This window comes from Python bivittatus, unplaced genomic scaffold (genome assembly GCF_059951505.1).
Source record: "Python bivittatus isolate LINGU-HERP-01145 unplaced genomic scaffold, Pbiv_v1 ctg000220_np1212, whole genome shotgun sequence".
NCBI classification, from domain to species: domain Eukaryota; kingdom Metazoa; phylum Chordata; class Lepidosauria; order Squamata; family Pythonidae; genus Python; species Python bivittatus.
This window is the reverse complement of record NW_028277048.1, coordinates 23,174,721-23,194,538: the sequence shown is the minus strand read 5'-3', so window position 1 is coordinate 23,194,538 and position 19,818 is coordinate 23,174,721. Positions and strand designations below refer to the sequence as shown.

General features: G+C 43.7%; 2 protein-coding genes across 9 annotated transcripts in view; one reads left to right on the top strand and one right to left on the bottom strand.

The window, feature by feature from the left end:
• SMARCC2 (SWI/SNF related BAF chromatin remodeling complex subunit C2) overlaps nucleotides 1-6,006 on the top strand; it is a 38,510-nt gene extending 32,504 nt beyond the window's left edge. For 3 of the 6 annotated variants that reach the window (XM_088138136.1, XM_088138138.1, XM_088138140.1), the window contains exon 28: nucleotides 399-6,006. In XM_088138136.1, coding sequence (XP_087994262.1) covers nucleotides 399-475 — 77 coding nt within the window. In that variant the 3' untranslated portion in view covers nucleotides 476-6,006. The remainder of the gene's footprint in view (nucleotides 1-398) is intronic. The other 3 variants (XM_088138141.1, XM_088138137.1, XM_088138139.1) reach the window with 2 other exon arrangements.
• A 402-nt stretch (nucleotides 6,007-6,408) lies between these two features.
• On the bottom strand, nucleotides 6,409-17,727 carry LOC103054484 (myosin light polypeptide 6). 3 transcript variants are annotated; one of them, XM_007426089.4, is made up of 7 exons: nucleotides 17,581-17,727; nucleotides 17,304-17,331; nucleotides 12,553-12,696; nucleotides 11,461-11,634; nucleotides 11,163-11,240; nucleotides 10,113-10,152; nucleotides 6,409-6,711 (listed from the first exon to the last, which is right to left on the bottom strand). In XM_007426089.4, the coding sequence occupies exons 1-6, from the start codon at nucleotides 17,581-17,583 to the stop codon at nucleotides 10,124-10,126; spliced, it is 456 nt and encodes a 151-aa protein (XP_007426151.1). In that variant the 5' UTR covers nucleotides 17,584-17,727; the 3' UTR covers nucleotides 6,409-6,711; nucleotides 10,113-10,123. The 3 variants fall into 3 exon arrangements, with proteins under 3 accessions (XP_007426151.1, XP_007426152.1, XP_087994268.1); XM_007426090.4 differs by lacking the exon at nucleotides 10,113-10,152 and having other exon boundaries at nucleotides 17,581-17,724; XM_088138142.1 differs by lacking the exons at nucleotides 17,304-17,331; nucleotides 17,581-17,727 and adding an exon at nucleotides 16,075-16,264.
• Between the last annotated feature and the right edge of the window lie 2,091 nt (nucleotides 17,728-19,818).

The following is a 19,818-nucleotide window of genomic DNA, read 5'->3' as shown; positions in this document are numbered from 1 at the left end:
AAACCTCCCCAACCTTGCCAGATGCAGATGATTATTTGGGACTATAAATAGGATGCTGGGACAGCTGCATGCTACTTATGGACTGCCCAGCCCTGGGAGTTAAATTAGAGTGGGCGTTTTCCCTCTTTCATCTTCTTGTTTGGACTTGGCAGTATCAGGTGATGCTATGGCAGAGAGGGCAACAGCAGCTTCAAAGCAACTGCTGGATAATACAAGGAATAAGGTGGCTGTTCTTGCTGTTCAGTCTTTCCAGTACAGGAGAGTGTTAGAAGGACTGTGTTTGTTGCACAAAGACCAATTATGACAGCGAGGGACGAATTGTATTTACAGTAGTGTTTCTCCTCAGTGTCTTTGTAAAGCCTTCTGTAATTTATCCCATTTTTCTCCCCTTGACCCAGATCAAGGACCTTCACTGCCACCGGATACTATCACTCCCAGCCCCAGCACAGCTACGCCAGTCCCACCCTCACAGTGAGAAGCTATGAGCTATTCTTGTGGATGCCTCTTGGATGTGCCCTCACCTTTCCAGAAGGACAGGAAACCCCAAATCGTGTTAAACATGGATTCTGTTTGGGTGGGTTTTTAAATGGTTCAAAACAACGATCCGAGGAGGAAGAGAATTCGGCTCCACTGATTCCATTTCCCTATGTGTCTCAGCTCCGTCTCCTGTTTCCTTTTTTTTTGTATCTAGTCATACCAAGACTTTTTATTTAAGGAGTTTCTAATTGGTGGGGGAGGGGGGCAAGAATCTATCTCCAGAACAGCCACTACTATTTATAGAAGGCTTTGATTTTAAACCTGGTTGAAAAGGGAGTATAACTCCTTGTATGTGTCTCTCGCTCTTTTTTAAAAAAAAACAATAAAGAAAAAATATGATAAATATCTTCCATCTCCTAGGCAGGAAATCTGCAATCTCTCTTGGGATGGGAAGTAGGGTGGCATGTTACAGGGCAGATGGTATTTCCATGTGCTAATTTTTCCAGAAGGCTTTCAGCAGCATTTTTTGGTTCCTAAAGCAAAATGAGAACTGGCTAGTTATCTGTAATTGTTAATTGTTTGAATGAATTGACAAATCAGAACTGTCTCTTTCTCAAAAAGCATACTGCTGTTCCTTTTCAGTGGTGGACTGCTAGCTGCAGTTTCCCATAATCCTCCTTTCTTAGTCATTAGTGGTTGGAAGGAAGCAACTTGGGTTCACATGCCGTATTAAGATTTGTCTGGTTATAGCTTAATGTAGCATGTGAACTCAGCCAGTGTAGCCTAAAAAAAATGAACTGCAGTTTAGCACTCCAGCAAAACCCAGCCTACTCTGGGTCTGAGTTTAGCCCAGCCTTCTCCAGTGTTGGTGTCATCTTCATAGCCTGCCTTTGAAGCAAAATCAATGAGGCCGTGCCTAGCTAGAGAACAGTCATATGTGGGTGGTCATTTGCTTCTTGATTTATCAAGCCATTCTGTAAAACTTCAGACAGTATTTCTACTTGGATCATGCTGCATCCTTTGTTAAGTGCTCATAGAACAACTCTGCTTACATCTTTGTTGAACTGTATGAAACTTTCCTTTCCTTGTAACTGAAATTCAGAAATGAATTCACGGTTAGGATGAGTTCATGTGACATACCCCAGGCAATAGGAATCTACGGCTTCTGTTCAGTTTCTGATGTGAAGAAGTTACTCAAGATGCGTAAATACAGGTAGTCCTCGTTTAGCGACTACCTCAGCAACCGTTCACAAATACAACAGTAATAAACGGTAGTAAACAGTAGTAAAAACATCATTTTTCAACCAATGCACATATTTATAACCAAATTTCTGCACCTGACAACAATGCATGGTGGAATGAGAGCAACGCTGGCATTGCTTCATGAGAGAACTATCTAAATGAGATGGCAGCAACCAGCGATCTTCGCAGTCTCTCTCTCTCTTTCGTCACGTGGTTCACTTAGCGACTTCTGCTGGAACAGATTGGGGGCGCTAAACAAGGACTGCCTGTACTTGTTTTATCAGGACCAGCTGGACAAGTATTTGCCTACCGTATAAGAATATTTATGGGCAATCTCCCTAACTTTGCATCCTCCTGAAGAGAATGTTCTGTTTTCTCTTGGCTTCAGTTAACAAAACTGGAACTATTCTGTTGCTTGTACTAAGAGTGAGTGCATTTTACTTTGGGACATAGTACATGTGTTTTCATTAAAAATTAGACCAGTTTCATATTGGAAGGTTCACAACAAGGGAATCCAGTTTACAAATACTGTTTTAAAAACTACAGTACCAGAACATTTGGGAAGAAGAGTCTTATCTTGACTTTTTACTAGCTAAGTTAATATCTGAACTAAGAGTAAAATTAATAGTACAGTACAGCTCTAAGGTAACGAAAACACTGATGAACTATGAAAGAAAAAGTAGGTAACAGCAGATAGAAAGCCAGCCAAGGAAGAAAGTAAGGGGATACAGAGTACAGGGATGTCATATTTTGGAAGTAAAGCTATAGAAATGTAGTTACCATGCTACGTTTTGATTGTATTCATTTGGCCAATTTTTCCCCCATTCCAATTTTCAGTATAATCAGCAGATTTCCACCTATGTTTACGAGAATGAAAGTCCACCAGTTGCATTCCTGTGAAATGGAAAGTTTGCACAGGAACTTGCCTGTCAAGTTTTAAGGCTACCTGGGACTGCAGTAAGTGATACACCTTGTACTGGCAGGCTGGAAGTTTAGGCTTGCTAGAAACAAGCATGAAGACTAACAAATTAGTTATATAAACATCTTTGGAATATATTTCTAGTTCATCAGATGTGTGAAATACTCTCAGTTGACAAGTATGGGAAGCTTAAGGGAACACAGAAGTTTTTCCTACTTTGGGCACCTCTCTTTTTTGTAAAATCCTCTAAAATCAATAATGTTAGGCTGCCAAAATAATTACTATTGCTTGAAAAAACTACTCGGTGATGACTGTTTTAGGGAGAGAATCCAAAAGCTTATTAAAAATGAACCTTAGCCCCAAGAAGGAAATTGAGATTTGTTTTTCCAAAGCCCAGAGAATACAAATTTAATAGAACTTTGGGGAAATATTCTTATATTACTAATGTTAATATGCTAACTGTTACCTAGTCCTTGGAAAAGGTTTCAGTAAGAAACCTCAGATAAATCTGATGAAAGTTAAAAGGGGCATTTGAGGTCACCTCCTTGCTGAGTGCAGGAATCCAAATTGAAGCATTCCCAGGAGATAAATATCCAGCCTCTGCTTGAATGTGTCCAATGAATGGAGGCCACCATTTTCTGGGCAATTGGTTTCGCTGTCCAGGATACACTTTTTACAGTGAAAATCAGTCATCTTCAGCACAGCTAGATTTTTGAGACTATGCAAAAAAAATCTCTTGCAGTGAGTCTGGTCATCTGACCACATGATTCCTTTAGGATGGGGGTGAGCCCAGTGAAAACTGCCCTCTTAGTGTAATTTGAGCCATCAACAAAACCCATGCTTTTTATTATTTATTCATTTAATACGTGTGCGTACCTCTTTCCATGAGTGCAGTTTGTGATGCAAGTAGTTACGTTTTATTAATGAACACGTTTTATTTTACATGAAGTACTTATTTAAAAAGTTAAAGATTAATTGGTGATGGGTATGTGGGAAGATGAAACCTGGAAGATGGGCTGTGAACAGTAACCAACAATCTTTGCAGTTCTCAGTAGATCCCAGATGCTCTAGGTGGCACTCTTGTTCTGTATAGGGTTTTGTTACTCGAGATGCTTTGTTGCCTCAGATTAACGGATACTGAAAGTTATGGTCTGTATCCATCTTAATATAGATAAAAGCTATACCAATTTCATCATGCTGAACAATATCATAACAGGGCTTTAAACTAATGTTCTTTTGAAAATTTGCTATTAACCAGCTGGTTGAATATCTACATATAACAACTGCTAAAGTGATTCTTACTGTAAAGAATGTGTGTGTGTGTACGTGTGTGTATATTGGAAGCGCAAAATATACAGGCAAATTGTACTGAGGGTCAAATACTTTTTCACAACTGAATTGATAGGAGTGGATTTCCCCCCCCTTTTTTGCCACTGGCCACATAGAAACAGCAGTCATATGGTGAACTCTTTGGCCACTACAGTTCTGTACGTAAATATTCTATGAAGCATTGCGGGATGAGGATCAAAGTACAGGCATTTTTTTAAAAAAAGAGTGAGTCTTCTATGCGGCTTCCTGACTCATGTTGGCTCGGTCTCCCACTTACCGCAGGCCCCTATGGTGCTGGCTGGACCTCACTGCTGACTTACAGAGCGAGAATCAATGTTAGAAATAGCTGGTTCTGGTTTTCTCTCGTGAAGGGACCCCAGAATTGAGCTGGCGACCTTTCATAAGAGGCCATGGATATGATGAAAGGGCAAGGGAAACTGCTAATTTCTCCTCTCCAAGCGAACTCCCTGCTCTTGGCAGACATCACTTCCTGGTCGGCATACTACAGCGCTCTTGCCTTTATTTGGTGCCGCTGTCGCAAAGGTACCTTCTCTTCCTTTTTGAGAAAGACAAAGCCCTCCTGTTTTGACGACTGAGCCTAGTGGATGAAAGGGGCATCAATTAAATGCCAGAATTTCCTAATGCTACAAAGCTGTTAAAAAGGCAGCTTGTGCCAATAAAAACCAGAAAACTGAGGGAGCGAATGGCAGCAACGAGAAGTATTATGGTCACGCTGTTGCTAGACAACGTTTTTCTTTACTCAGGCCTACAAATAAGGCTTAGCTTTCTCTAAAGGGATGGCCGCTGCTCTGAAGTGCCAGCAGGCATGTTCAACTTCTCCCCACAGAACTGCAAATAGATAATAGGATCAGCAGAAGGCTACGCTAGAATAATGTCTCAAACATCTAGGTTTACTTCTAGGAGCCTTTGTTTTTAATTATGGCAGTTGTCCATTTTTAAGAGTCTCTGGTGACAAGAGAAGCCTGAACTGAAAGCTACATGAATAAACTTGGTCCAGGGCCCCACCATATCGAACCTTTCCTTGTAACAAAACTTGCTCCACATTAAGTGACCAAAGACAAGATGGATTTTTCTTCCATTTGAAAGTAAAAAAAACTTAGTTGTAGCAAGTACATCAGCACTTATTGAGCAAAACTAATTTCAAATATCCTATTTCTAATAAATTGTGTATGTAATGATCCCCTTTAAAATCTGTTTCGTGCTCCTCAGTGAAATGGATTTTTAGCACAATACCGAAGAGACACAAAACATCTGCTGCTTAGTCAAGATGTGGATTAGGACATCTTGACTTAATCCTAGGTTAAAAATCCTTGAGCCTTTAGGGTGTATTAAATATACATCCTAAAGGATGGGTTTAAAATATAACCCAGCTTGAGAATCAAATTGAGCAAGACTGTCCAAAAGTGCAATTAATATGGTGCATGTTGCTCATTAAAAGAATACCTTCCTGAACCAGCACATTAATCCCTCTTTACATGACTGACTCCCAGTAAGACACCTTGCATTATTTCTGTAAATAACCCTTTACTTCAGAGCAGGCTAGTATTCCAGAGGTCAATTTCTTTACAAGACCCTTTGTAGAAGATTGCATCACTTAAGAAAGCAGACATTGGAACAAAAAGCTCCAATTCATTCTGACACCCTCTCACTCCCGTCCTTCCCAGCAAACTCGGCCAGATGCCTTGCCAGAAAATCAAACTGACAGCTTTGCAGGGAGTTGATGAAATCAGACTGAAGGCTGCAGGTTGCCCACCCTTAAGTAATCTGGACCAATGAGAATTCTTTAGTACTCTATTAAAGTGATGTACGTAGCCTCTATACTAGCAGCTTTGTTAGTTCCAAGCAATGTAGAAGTGGTCTTGACTATAACCTCATCCATACTCCTAAAGACATTTTAGAAAAATGTAACCTAGATGTCTGGAACATTAAGGCTACGTTAAAGAAAATTAAAGATGTCCAAAGGGTTTTTTTTACACAAGAGTTTCAATGAAGGATGACCCTATTTCGATGTAGTAGCTCAGATGGATGGATGATTTTGGGTATTGTTTTATTGCTTTTCATTATTGTTTTATTTTCTTCCTATTTGTCCTGTTTTATTAAATAAAGCAGAAATTTTAAAAAGTTGACCAAAAGACAAACTATTTAAGAGTCCTCTGAAAGGAGGCAAAACTGCAAGTTCCAAGCCAGTTTCATAAGCACAGTTCACAAGCTGAATAATGAATGATGTGCAAGGTGATCCAGGAATCCAGTCGAAAGCTTTTGCTACCCACGCATGCCTTTTACTGCTTGTCTCTACTCTTGGCAAGGTTGTTCCAAATGAATTATTCAATGCAGATCCAAGAATACTCCTCTTTGCAACCAAATGAACCCCAGCAACTTTGGTGCTTCTTCACCCACCCAAAAGAACAAAACTCATGCAAGATAGTTCCAGAACAGTTTATTAAAGCAACTGAGAGGGAGAATCAGCCACACACTTCAGTTATCAAGTGATGCAATACAAGCCAGGCAGCCTTGGGTTTGCTTTTACTCTGGAGCACCCTTCTTACGGGTCATTCTTTTCTCCCGTAACTGTCCTAGAACTAAACCAAGAGGCTGGAGAGGAGGGAACCAAAAGCAGTTTTATACATAGATAAAAAGGCACAATCATGTGACGGATACATTGGAAGGTTTCAGAGAAGAAGCTAGAGGTGATCTTCAGCCACTGAGGACCATCCGCACCAACTCTGGAGAGAGAAAAAAAAGACACTGTGAGAATCCCCCACCGGTCAGCCAGCATGGGGCCAGACTAATCCTACTGGGGGGAAAAATGGGACCTGCCAGAACATGGGATTTAGAACTGGCCAGAGACTGCAGCATTATGTTTTTAAGCAACCAATTTTTCCTTCCCGTTATTGCCCAAAACCAGGCTCCCTGTGAAAGAACCATTTTGTGGAGAGGTATTCCTGAGAAGCAGAACAGCCAAAGCTCCCTCTTGCAGGCTGGGCTCGTAGGAGATGTGGCAGTGTTCTAATGACATAAGCTGAGAGATCAGGTTTCTTTGAAACAGAGATCGCCTTTGGGTCCCCAAAAGACCGGCCAACAGAAAGACATGCTTTTTCTCTATCTCCCCAGGAGTCCGGTATGAAATCTGTATCCTGCCAGGAGCACAGATTGTGCAACGTCTCCCCTTCCCTGCACTGACATACTGGGGCTCTACCTACAACCCATCCAGCCCCCCCCCAACATCCATTGAAACACCACCACCACCACCACCACCAACCCCCCAGATCTGAAACTAAAGCAACAAAGTAAGAAGGCAACGCGGGCAGAAAAGATTACGGCTGTTTCTATCGCTATATGCCAGGCATTAGAATTCTGGAGCTGATCCTAGGAAGATAATCTGCTTCTGGCAGAGAGGAAAAGTAGTCGGAGAGACACTCAGCTACAGCAGAGGAGGACCCAGCTTTCCGGCTGAGCCTACCTAGGAAGGAAGCGGGCGGGGGAGGAAAAATAAAAGCAGGCAGGCGGCAGCTACAGCACAGGGCTCTAAAGAAAGACTGTTCATTTAACCTTCAGCCCAGGTGGCTGGAGGAGGGCTGAAAGAGCTGGCTGGTTGCCAATCCAATTTTACTATACATTCACACCCCTGTTGTTGGCTGGTTCCTACTTTCTCTCTGCTCCTGAATAACTGAAGGAGAAGTTGTAGAGAGCTATTAGATTCTCACAGCCAATCCAATTTCTTGCAATTATCCAGGGCAATTTTGTGCGTGTGTGCACGTGCATGCGTGTGTGTGTAAACACACACCCATTGAATATATGCTTTGTTTCCTATGTGAGAGGCACACAGCCCCTTCTTACTAGTCATTTATACATACCCCCGTGCCAATATCCACCCTTACTCCTACCTCTTTTTACAGCCTTTAGAACATCCAGCCTCACCTGTGCCAAGAATACCGTCACCAGGGGAAAAAGGTACACTATCAGTTAAATCTGAGTGTTTCGCTGGTTTGTATAATACGTTCCCAAATGCAGACCCCCACCCCATACACTCCTGTTTGTATAGCCCCATCACTTGGATACACCGAGGACACTGTCTGTCTCTCACACCAGTGAGGACGCAGAACACACTGTCAGCACGGCCGGCCCGGCTCACACAGTGCATTCTACTTAACTTCGAGTGTCTTCATACATCAATGTTTTGTCTTCCTGATCTACACTAAAATTAGTTAGGCCAGAGTGAAAGTTATTTAAGGAGAGAGTGGGATTTGGGAGAGGTATTGTTTGACTATCATGAAAAAAAGCTAAGACTTTAATGGTTAGCATTTTGGAGTTATCTGATGCTGGTTGAGAAAAACTGGCATGGATTTGCAGAGGTGGGAACTCAGTGGTGCCTGCCCTTTCGTCTGATTTGAAAAGAGAAGCAGACTAAAACACCTGCTGAGGCCCTAACCTAGCAAAGGCTCCCCTGAGAGCAACCCTGGGCCTTGGTTGTGTGGTGCGGACAGCCGGTTGAGGCTCTAAGCAAAAGAATTACAGAAAGCGTAGGCCTTGCTTGCTACATTCACTCTTTGGTGAGGCAGAGGGGAGAGGAAAAATTGAAGCAGGCTTCCCCAATCTGGGGGCCCTCCAGATGTGTTGTATTTCCAGGTCCAAATTTTTCAGCCAACATCAAGAAATTCTGAGAGTTGAACTCCAACGTACCTGGGAGGTCCCAGATTGCGGAAGGCTGGTTTGAAGGCATGACTATAGTTAGTCTGGAGAAAACCAGAAGGAGGTGGTGATGCAAAGGGAAGGAAGGCAATACAAGATTGTGTTTTTCAGATATCTGTAAGGCCACTGCACAGGACAGCAAAGCCTTATTCTGCTAACTCAGAGGGCAAGACTGGACCTCCTGGCCTTAAATTATAGGAGGTTCAAATTCAACAGAACACAAGAAGAATCTTCTTAACAGCATGGTGAATCAACAGTGGCATCAATTACATAGGGAAGAGGCATGTCATTTTTTTCCAGGTATCATTTGGCTTTTGAGAGGCGCACTGGAGAGGCACATTCCACAACATAGGCAAAGCCCAGACAAACGAAGAGTTGGCCTTTCCTCCCAATCACTATTTGATTTAACTTTACAATTATAATGAAGTGCAGTTTGCGTGATTGCTCTCCAGGAGCCAGGCCAACTTTGGCTGAATTACAACCCTAAGTGACTATTGGATAGGACACCCCCTAAGAGATCCAGGGCTATAGGCTAGACTAGGAACTCAAAGCCACCCAAGAAGGAGGCAATAGCAAACCATTTTCATACCATGGCAAAAGAACTCCACTGATGGAGGTACATCTTCACTAAACATCCAATTCAACTCCAAGACAGCTTTATTTTTTAACCTTAAAGGTTCTAATTCAGCAGCAGCATTTGGAAGAGCTCTGGGGCCCATGCTTAAACCTTCAGGAGGCTGCAGGGTATGGACTGTGGGTCCCTGAATGAAGGTGTTCTAGATTTCCTGCATCAATGGAGATGGTTGGACTAAATTATCTCTAAGGATCCCTTCTCTACAGAATCTCCTCTGCTGCACCTTGAGAATGCTGATGAATTGAAACCACTACCCCACCCTCCAGCTTCTTAAAAAGCACTTCAGGGATTGTAAGGATTTTCTAACAGGGTCACCAATTAGGCATTTTCTGGAGAGCAATCCATTTCTTCAGGAAACTATCGACTGAGTGTATCTCAGGAGCAACTACATGGAGAGAACCAGCTTATATTTCCTAGAAGAGGAAGAGGATGGTACAAGGATCCTTCATCATCAGCTCAAGGCATACTGGACACACCCAGATCCAGGCTTTCAGCCCTTCACCCTTCTAAAGATTAAACAGACTTTCCCCTTAAGCTGCCACTGACCGTCTGAGGTTACCCAGGCACAGTCTTGCTTTAACCCAGCCAGAGCTGCCTCATTTTCCTAGCCACCTTCGCTTGGATTACATATAGTCAGCTACATGCAGAGACATGCTAGAAGTTGGGGAGAAATGGAGGAAGATGCTGAACAGGAGAAATTGGGAAGGGAAAAAAGTAGAGCACAAACATCTTCCTTTATTTTTCGGGCAACAAAAAAGGGAGGCTGTTAAAAAAAAAAGGATAGGTTTGGAGGAGGCGTACCCCATTTGAATTCACCCTGATAAGATGTGTCTCACAAATGCTGTAGAAAGGAAGAACATCAAAATTGATCAAGCAAATTAATAAAAACAGACACATGGAACAAAACACACAACAGCTCACTACACATCATGACGGACCACTGCGGTCTCTGCTGAACTTATTTTCACAGTCAAATGCAGCAGATACAGGACAAGGTTACAAGGAGCCTGAGGCAAGGGAGTCATTTGACAAACTGGCTTGACACACACATCAATGTCTCCCCCAACCCACACTTTCTTAACAAAGCTCACAGTCCCACAGCACTTGGGTTTAGCACGGGATATGTAAACTCCCACAACACAAAGCAATGGAAGGCAGAGATAGCACAGGTCCTTACTTTCCCTTGCTACATCTCTGTGTTAATGTGGTATGCACATATATTGTTTCTAGACTGGTGTTTCTCAAGCTTGGCAACTTTCAGATGTGTGGACTTCAACTCCCAGAATTGGCTGGCTGAGGAATTCTAGGAGTTAAAGTCCACATGTCTTAAAGTTGCCAAGCCTGAGAAACACTGGTCTAGAGAGATTTTTTTTTACAAGGAGACATGCTTGAAATTCAAAGACAGTTAGCGGCACCTACATGAATGGCACCTCCTTCACTTGGTGACCAAAGTCCACCAACTTCTCCATACTGTTAAATCTAGTCATATACCTTGAAAGGAATTGACTGCTGGCTGCCCTCCACATCTTCTGGACCAATTCCCGCCAGCTCCAGCCAGTATGACAAACAGCAAGGAATGGGGGAGATATATTCAAAAGTATGTGAGGGCACCAGGTTGCCTACCTTCTCCCTAGACTTTACCTGAACTTCCAGGGAGTTTTGCTCTATCCCAATAGGAAAGAAAACGCATATTAACACTTTGTGTGAAAATACACACTACTGAAAACCTGGCAGAGCATTCCCAATCCCAGAGTTTTCCATTCCGCTCCCCAGAGAAGAGAGATAGCAAGCCCTCTGGATCAAAAAAGTCAACTTCGAGGCCAAAAGCGTGTAAAGATCCCTGGGCCTCACCTTCATAGTTGATGCAGCCATTACTGTCTTCATGGCCAGCCACAAGCATCTCTACTTCTTCCTCTGTCATTTTCTCCCCTGCACGGAAAAAAGACGGATTTAGAAGTGGCTTGGCACAGATAGGGCCATTTTGCAAATGCACAGCAGCAGCAGTAAAATTTTAAACCCAATGGAGTAGAGCAACCAGCATCCTCAACTTGTTCAAGTTCTTTTTCTTGATCACTTCAAGGTGTGTTGAATGGACATATCTCAAAATTCCCAGCAAGTACAGCTAGAGGAAATGCCGGTGTTACCTTACCTAGGGTGACAAGAACATGACGGATTTCTGCTCCCATAACTGTGCCGTTTCCTTCCTTGTCGAAGACCCTCAATCCTTCCACGTAATCCTCGAAGCAGCCCTGATCCTTATTCTTGGCAATGGTTTGCATCATGGGCAAGAATTGTTCAAAACTCAGTGTTTTCATATTCATTTCTGGCGGCAAGGGAGAGAAACAAGGAGACAAATATGATAGAGAGATTGATTGCTACCAAACTGGCCTCTTCCCCAAGAATAAGAAACACCTCTCCTTTATGATTGGCTGGCACTGCACAGACCTCAAATCTTGAATTGCACCTTTTTCAATTAGGATCTGGGTTTCTTCCTTCCTCAATATAATTTAAACTCTGCATTAAAAAAAATGTGTTTTGTGGGTCCCTGATTGAAGATTTTGGGAATGAAGGTTGGAGATTTTGCTCATATTGCTAGCAATGGAATAAAAACTAAAACCAAGCTAATAATACCCTCTGGCAAGGGGAGAAAACACATCTGATTTAGATTTTTTGAAAAGATCCCATTAATCTTAAAGAAAGAAAAGACATTCTATGAAGCAAAGTGCCAACCTCTAGCACCAGTCTGATTCCAAGAAAGCTTCTTGCTCTCCACAGGTATTCTTAACAGATAAAAACATTGGTTGGCTGAAACTATGGCTATGTTTGGAAGCTCTCAGAAAATGGGGCAGTAGTGAGCACTCTGGAGCACCAGGAAGAACAGTAGAAAATAACAAGGCCAGTGTGCTGTGATACGTGCAGCCAACCATTTTGGGATAACAGGGTTTCCAAATCTGAGGCACCCTGCCCCCCAAAAGTTTCCTTCCCGTTTTATACTAGTAAAAGTTTTTCTGAGCATTTCCGATGATCTGGGCAAAGTCACTAGGTAAACTTCCACCAATATACTTTCAAGCACAATACTTTGAAACATATTTTAAGATCAAAACTAGACTGTATCAAGTTGGCACCCCCAGTCTCGCTCTAAGATCTATACCATCTAGATAGAAGGGCAGCCTTTAAGACAAGAACAGGAGCACTTTCAATCCTACCTCACTCCAACTGATATAGTACAACATGCACTAACCATCACTCTTGGGGTTTCCCAGAACTTTCATGACTTCAGCATTGGTGGGATTCTGGCCCAGGGCCCTCATCACATCTCCACACTGGCTGTACAGGATCTTGCCATCACCAGTTCGGTCAAAGAGCTGGAAAGCTTCCTTGAACTCTGCAGAAGGTCACAAGGAAAATGCTAAGGCAAAATGAACATCTAAGCAAGGGGAAGGGAAAGAAAACAGCACCCCAAATAACCCTTTCAATCCACAGCAAGCAGAACCTTAAGGTCGGGAGTGATATTTTTCATCACTTTTCCTCCCCCCACCCCAAACTTACTAGAACTTGACATATCTCCCTCGACATCTTTAAAACTGTGGTCTAATGCACACTTCTTTTGGAGTGAGCCCCACTGAACACAATGAGATTTAGCTCCAAGTCAACGCACCTTGGCTTATGCTCCAAATCTGTACTATGTTAGAGTTTGAAAATCCACTTGTATAGTGGATGGAACGTCACACTAAGACTGGAAATTGCTCAATTCCCTTTCAGCATGAAACTCACCTTAATCTCTGAGCCAGTCATTCTCTGCTTTACTTACCACACAGAATTATTTTAAAAAGGAGAGGATGAAAGAGCCCTATATCCCACACTTTGCTCCTTGGAGCAAGACCAGGATAAAAATGGAGTAGATAGTCAATGTCTGTGTGGTCTCTGCTAACTGCAGGGTGCGCTCACTGAAGAATACAAGCGTTTCGCTAAATTAGATCAACTTCTACCTGGTCCAGCATTCTGTGCAAAGATCACACTATGTCCACTGGAAGTTGGCTAGCCATTCAGGAGTTGGCCATGCCTGCTCTAGGGACAGGATAGAATGACTGAAACAGACAGATCTACTGATTTACATGGCATCTTATGGCACTTGCTTCACATGCTTTTAAAATCATGTTTTGGCCACAGTAAAACTGAAATGTACGAGTTTATCTGTGGGGAGATGATGGATAAAGAATTTGTAGATGGGTACTCCAATAGCAAATTACCAAAATTGGCAGCAGCTTGTAAGTCTGGTCAGAGCACCAGCAAGCCAACATGTGGAGCCCCAGTTCAGCTTGTTTTCTGTAACTCAGCAGTTACCTTTCACCAATCTGCTTGAGGTTTGGGTCAGTTATCACTCTACACCATTGGTTATGCTGACTGGGCCTGAAGGGCACTGCAGTCCAAAACATCTGGGCTGACCCAACTTGGAGAAAGCTTTCCTAAGCCTCTCCCATTGCACCTAGGCACCTGGATAGACTAGTCTATAGACAATTAGGGGAAATATTAATGTTGCTTCTGCTTGTATTCCCAGCCCAAACTCATTAAACATGTTTCAAATGTAGGCAAGCAATGTTTTCAGATCATTCTTACTGACAATCATAGGAATGCAATCTTCCCCACTGACTACTGCTTGTAGGACAGTTATACTGTCAACACCTACCTCCATCGGACATGTCCAAAATGGAAGTAATGCTACCAGTGCCCCGCAGAGTGTGTTTTTAATTTAAAACAATACAAATATAGATTCTGTAAGGTCCAAATCAATTTATTTTCAAGGGGCTGATTTTTAGAAAAAAAGTCTTTCTTTCTGATTAATTTTGTATAGTGCTAAATTCTTCATATCTGAATCCTTAAAACATGGTAGAACGAGCAACACACACAGTTACAACTGTGACAATGTTTTTTAAATGCTATTAACTGGAGGAATTTTGGATAACATATATGGCCCTTCCCTAAGGGTATCCTTGCAATAACTCTTTGAGTTGCTTAGGCTGTCAGTGGATGGCCCACAGTTATTCCTAGTTTCACAGCTAAATGGAATCTGAACTCCAGTCTTCCTTAGATCCAGCCCACCATTCTAACCACTCTGCCACAATGGCATTTGTTAGGAGTCAAGAATCCAGAAAAAGCAGAATAGTAGCTGAGGCACATCAAAACAAGCATGACACAATGCAAGACCAAGTAGCAGAATCAGAGTTTCCATCCCATGCAAGGTGACACTTAATAGAACACTTCCTCATCCCTAACTGTTTTCACTCGAGACAACTTAGCTATGGAGGCACGAAAATTCAGATTAAACACTTTGCCAATTTCTTTTCCTGCAAGTAGGGATTATGGGGGGGGGGAGTTTTAGCCAAAAATCTTTCTCAACGACTAAGAGCTTGGTGTTCATTTACTATCCCCTACAATAAGGCTAAAACGTCACTCCCTGCAACATAATCTGATTCTTTTTCAGGCAGGACCTTGTTTCTCCAGACATCGAGCTGAAGAAATAGAAGCCTTAAAGAAACAAGGTAGAAAAATTAAAAGCCAGTCTGGAATCTTCAAGAGACTTCCATGAACTTCCATGTCTTCACCAAGGACATGGATACAGGCTGACAATTATGGTAACACAACCCAAAGCAGCCCTCCTCACCTGAGAGGCAATGCTAGAGGCTATTAACGCATCAGATATCCTAGCTGATCTCCAGGAATCAGGGAGAGGGTATTTTCTAGATCCATTAGTTGAAGATGCCAGGAGCTGAGTACAGGACTGTAGAGTTGCAGACATGCCTCACTAGCTACATTCTTTCCCACAAAGGTTTTGGATGTTTTAAGCCACTAAATGTTAACCCTCTTTTCTGAAGCAATTAACCAAGAGATCCAATGGTGAAACTGATCAAAATGGTTCTTAAGTTGTGCATCAAACACACTAGCAATCTCTTTCTCTAAAAAATGTAAACCTAAAAAACCCTCTTTTTTTAAGCCAAAGTTAATACCAAAGGAGTCTGCAGGATCCAATGCTTTCATCAAAATGCACATAGAAAAGGGGCAGCTTTTGTCATCTGCCCCCACGCCCATGGATGCCCCTAGTTAATAGGAAAGTTATTCTGGAAGAAATGAATGTTTAAGAAAAGGCCAAGGGCAACTCCTACAGTGTTTAACTGAAGTGAGTTGCTAATATAGGTAGTCCCTGGATGAAGAACGCCTGGGTTATGGACGACCTATAGTTAAGAATGGAGCCTATTATAGCGAAATTCAAGTTAAATACACAATGATTTGAGTTGAATACACAATGGTTCAAGTTAATTACACAATACTACTTATACAGTATTATACAATAATACTGTTCTGGCTTACATACAAATTCAACTTAAGGACAGACCTTGGAAATGGAACTCGTTCTTAAACTGGGGACTACCTGTACATTTTTAAAAGCTGGATCTTGCATAACAGTCCATTTGAAGCTAACTTGGTCATCCTATAAGACATAAGAGAGCTCAATCAAGCAAGATATTCTGAAAAGTGATTATTGTTCCTTCTTAAGAAGAGGGAGTGGTGCTTTTTAATTAAATGGTGAGATTGCTTTTAAGAAAAGCAACTTTCTCTCCTCCTCCACAAAATCCCCCCAAACTTTTCAATTATGTTTTTGTAACAGATTGACTGCTCTTGGTTAGTTAACCACAGACTAAATTAAACACATGAAAAACTCCCCCAAAATTTAGTTAAAATCAGATTTAATGCAAGATCAAGAAACCTCTCCTCCATCTGACAGCTGTGCTCTCAACACACTGGTGCATAAACCATGCCGGCATCGAACAAAAACTCCAGAAGGATCAGACTTCAGGGCTGGCAAAACTTCTCTCCAAGGCACTGGGGTGGGGCTAGGGTTTGGCAGCCATTCGCACTAAGAGAATCATCAGATTTATTTCCATCGGAGCAGGAACAGGGCTGCTCAGCTGTGGCTGCTGCCCTTAAGACCTCGGAGTTTCAGACAGCCTTGCAAAGGAATCCGACTTGTTCGCTTCCAGACTGGAATGTACTAATGCGACAGCTGCCAACCCTTCCTGCTCCAAAATGAGTTTCTTGCCCATATAAGGAAACTAACAGCGGCGGCTGTCCCGGCGCCCATCTTCCCTCCTTTGAAAGCACCTTCCTGCAAACGGAGGAGCCCGCTGTTCAAAAGTGCCCGGCGCGGGATCTCCCTCGGCAGTAGCCAAACGCGCCTTGCAAAACTCAGCAGCTCCTGTGGCCGGGCTGGAGGGGGGAGGCAAACAGTGGTCTGCATCCACCTTGCTCAGCGGCGTGCCCGACGCTTACGCCGGGGCTGATCCTCCTGGGCACAGGGAGCGCTTCCACAAGCCAGCTCTGCCCTGCTTCCCCCGGCCCAGCTTTCCAGACAGACATCCTAACGTACGTTCGGCTAAGAAACAGAAAATGGAGGCCACTGGGTGGGTCCTTTCAGGCAGCCTTAACCAAGAAATACATCATGCATGAGCCATGCAGGGAGGGAAGAGAACCCGATTCAGGTGTAAAGGCCGGGGCGGGCCGGGCCCGAATCTGAAGGAAAGGGAATGAAAGAGGCGGGGGTGCAGATTCACCAGCTCAAGGGGGCTGAGAAAGAGCCCCGGCCTACAAGGCATAGCCACACACAGGCTGCACGGATTAAAGACCGGGCGCGTTAGCAAACAAGCAGGAAACGTGTTAGGAACAGGGAGGGAGTTGCTTTTTCTCCTTAACTCACCATCGAGGAGCTATGACCAAGGGACGCGGGGGCGGGGAGAGGGGAAACGGGGGAAAAGAAAAGAGGCTAGAAGAATCAAAGGAAGGAAAAAGAATCGTAAGCCCAAACAGGCCCTAGGAGCGCTTTAACCCTTAGACTAACGAGGCGGGGAAGGGAAGGAGAAATGATGTACCCCCACCCGCTCCCCTTATCCCTCCCCCGACTTCCAATAGCCCAATGCGGGGAAGACAAAAAGCACCTACCAGCGGTCTGATCTTCCGAGAAGTCACACTGTAAAGCAAATCCGGAAAAAGGCGTATTACTTGCGGAAGGAGAAAGGCGCCAGCCGATTTCTTTGCCCCAAACTTTCCAGCTTCTGCTGCATTTCCCGCCCTGCTACCGGCTCGACGTCTATTTATTCTTCAAGGCGAGTCGGGATCCTGCGAACCAGCAACTGCCCCTCAGCCGGCTGTATTCAAAGACCGTCCTGCATCCTGGACAGGCCTGAACTTTGCAACTCAGCCCGTTTGCAAAACTCACCATTGTTGCAGCAGCTGAGCGTCGCTCCGACCGTCCCTTCCTTCCGCCCGGAATGTGCGCGAGAGAGCTCTGCCCGGGGGTGGCTCTAAAGTCACCGCGCGGGCCTTCGCCCCCGATTGGCTAATGCCGACAATGGAGGCGGTTCAAACGCCCTGCTAAGGAGCTGCTACATTACACAGGGAGGAGGGGCTTTCCCACCCGTCCTTCTTACGTGAATGAGAGAGAGAGAGAGAGAGAGAGAAATACGGCAGGCGACTGTCGCCGGGGCTGGGGCAAAATCTCGCGGGTCGACCTAGAGGCGACTGGACGAGATTGTTGCATTGCACGTCGGGGAGTGTAGTTCTTTCTTTAAAACGAGGCTGTGGGGCTGCCTTGTATTGCTGAGTTTACTGAAATTAAATCGTCCGCTGCTTTTGCACAACACGGCGAGGAGCCGAGGTTTAGCCAGTTCATCCCATTCTCTGGCGAAGCACCACAGGCTGAACCGTGAATTGCTCGGCTGGGGTGGAAGAATACGCTGAGAGGAAATGTGGTGAGCTAATTTATGATTCAGTGGGTCGCTCCAAAACAAAATTTCACAGGGCTTTTTGAGATTTACTTTAAAGGTACCGTACCTTGGTCGCAAAACTCCGGACGATCACTGGGTGCAGAAAGTAGAGTTTTCTCTTTCTCTGCCGTTAACATATTTTTTCTTGCAGTTCACCAGCTTTACAGTTTAATATGTTTAAGAATGTTCAGAGGGACGGATAAGATTTGGACCCAGCTATTTCCTTTAAATTTATAAACAGAACCTGGAATTTAAGTCCATCAATGCTCTTTGCCTCAGTTCCATTTCTTTTCCTAAAAACGTGCCTAACGTCTGGAATGGGAGACCTGGCCATCTACATTGCTTAATTACAGTGAAGGACAGGAAGGCCTGGCGCGATATGGTTCATGGGGTCACGAAGAGTCGGACACGACTTAACGACTGAACAACAACAAAAACTCAAGCTGGTCTAATGATAGACAGGGATGCTGAGAATTGTAGTTCAGCAGCCAATTGCTAACTGCCATCATCCTGAGAGGAGCTCACTGCATTTTGCTAACATATGGATTCTCCACCGTCTCATTCTGAGTGAACGGAGTACAGTAATGCAAAAGCAAAAGGTGGCTGGTCCCACCTACCAATTTTGGAAAAGACTGGACTCCAACTGATCTCCACGGTCTGGGATGGGGTTTATAGGATGGATAGACTGAGACAGCTTTGGATTGAAGGAGACCAAGAGTCCTCTGTGGAAGGAAGTTAGATGGACAGTTCTAAGAATGTGAGGGGGTGGAGATGGGGAAGAAGGGAGAAAGTGCCTATAGAAAGGGAATGTGGAAAGAAGATAAAGGTGGAGAAGAAGGTAGAAAGAATAAGGAAGGGAAATAGAGTGAAGGAGAGGACATTAGAAACAAGAAGGATAGAGTGATGGCATGCAGCAGAGAAACTGTGACTTAACCAGATGATGGACAATGTTTTGTTTGAGAAGAAGAATGACAGAGAAGTTGGATAAAAAAACTTGTACTCCTTCATTAGAGCCAGTACAAGAAAAGGAAGGGATAGTTTTGGAGGACTGTGAATTGAATGGGAAATCAGGACTATTTCTGGCACTGTCGGAAAGGACTAAGAAGAATAACTATAGTAGCAGTGACAGAAAGGTCATGGAAGTTGATGGAAGGTGGGGAGACTAGAGATGGAGGCTTCTAATGCCCTTTTATCTGGACTGGCTGGCAAGGAGACCTGCTGCTTACTGGTGTGGTGGTCTGTGTGTTTTCAGGGGTATTAGGAATCAGACCAGTGGCAGGTAATGAAAGTCTGGAGTGTGAGGTCCTGGATCAGTGGCACACTCAACTGAGATTCACTGGTAATCTTAGCCCCTAAGGTCAGTAGAATTACAGTCCCAGAAATGGAGGGGTTCTGAGAGGATTACAAAAAGGTTGGATTGGGATGACCCTTCTGGTGAGAGGGGTGGGGGGGATCCCCATCTAGAGTGAGAGTATGGATCGGGAACTACCCTCACCAGATTATTGAAAGACTGGAAGAAAATAGAGGGTGTACATATAAGTGATCTTAGAAAGTGGGGAGGCTATCATGAATGGTTTGCCCGACTGTTGGCTTCTGTCTGACTTGTCTCTTAATATGTGAAGGGATTATTGAGATTATGTATTTTTTTAAATTGTTATCTTGTGGCTATAATGTTCACTTTGTTACTGTTA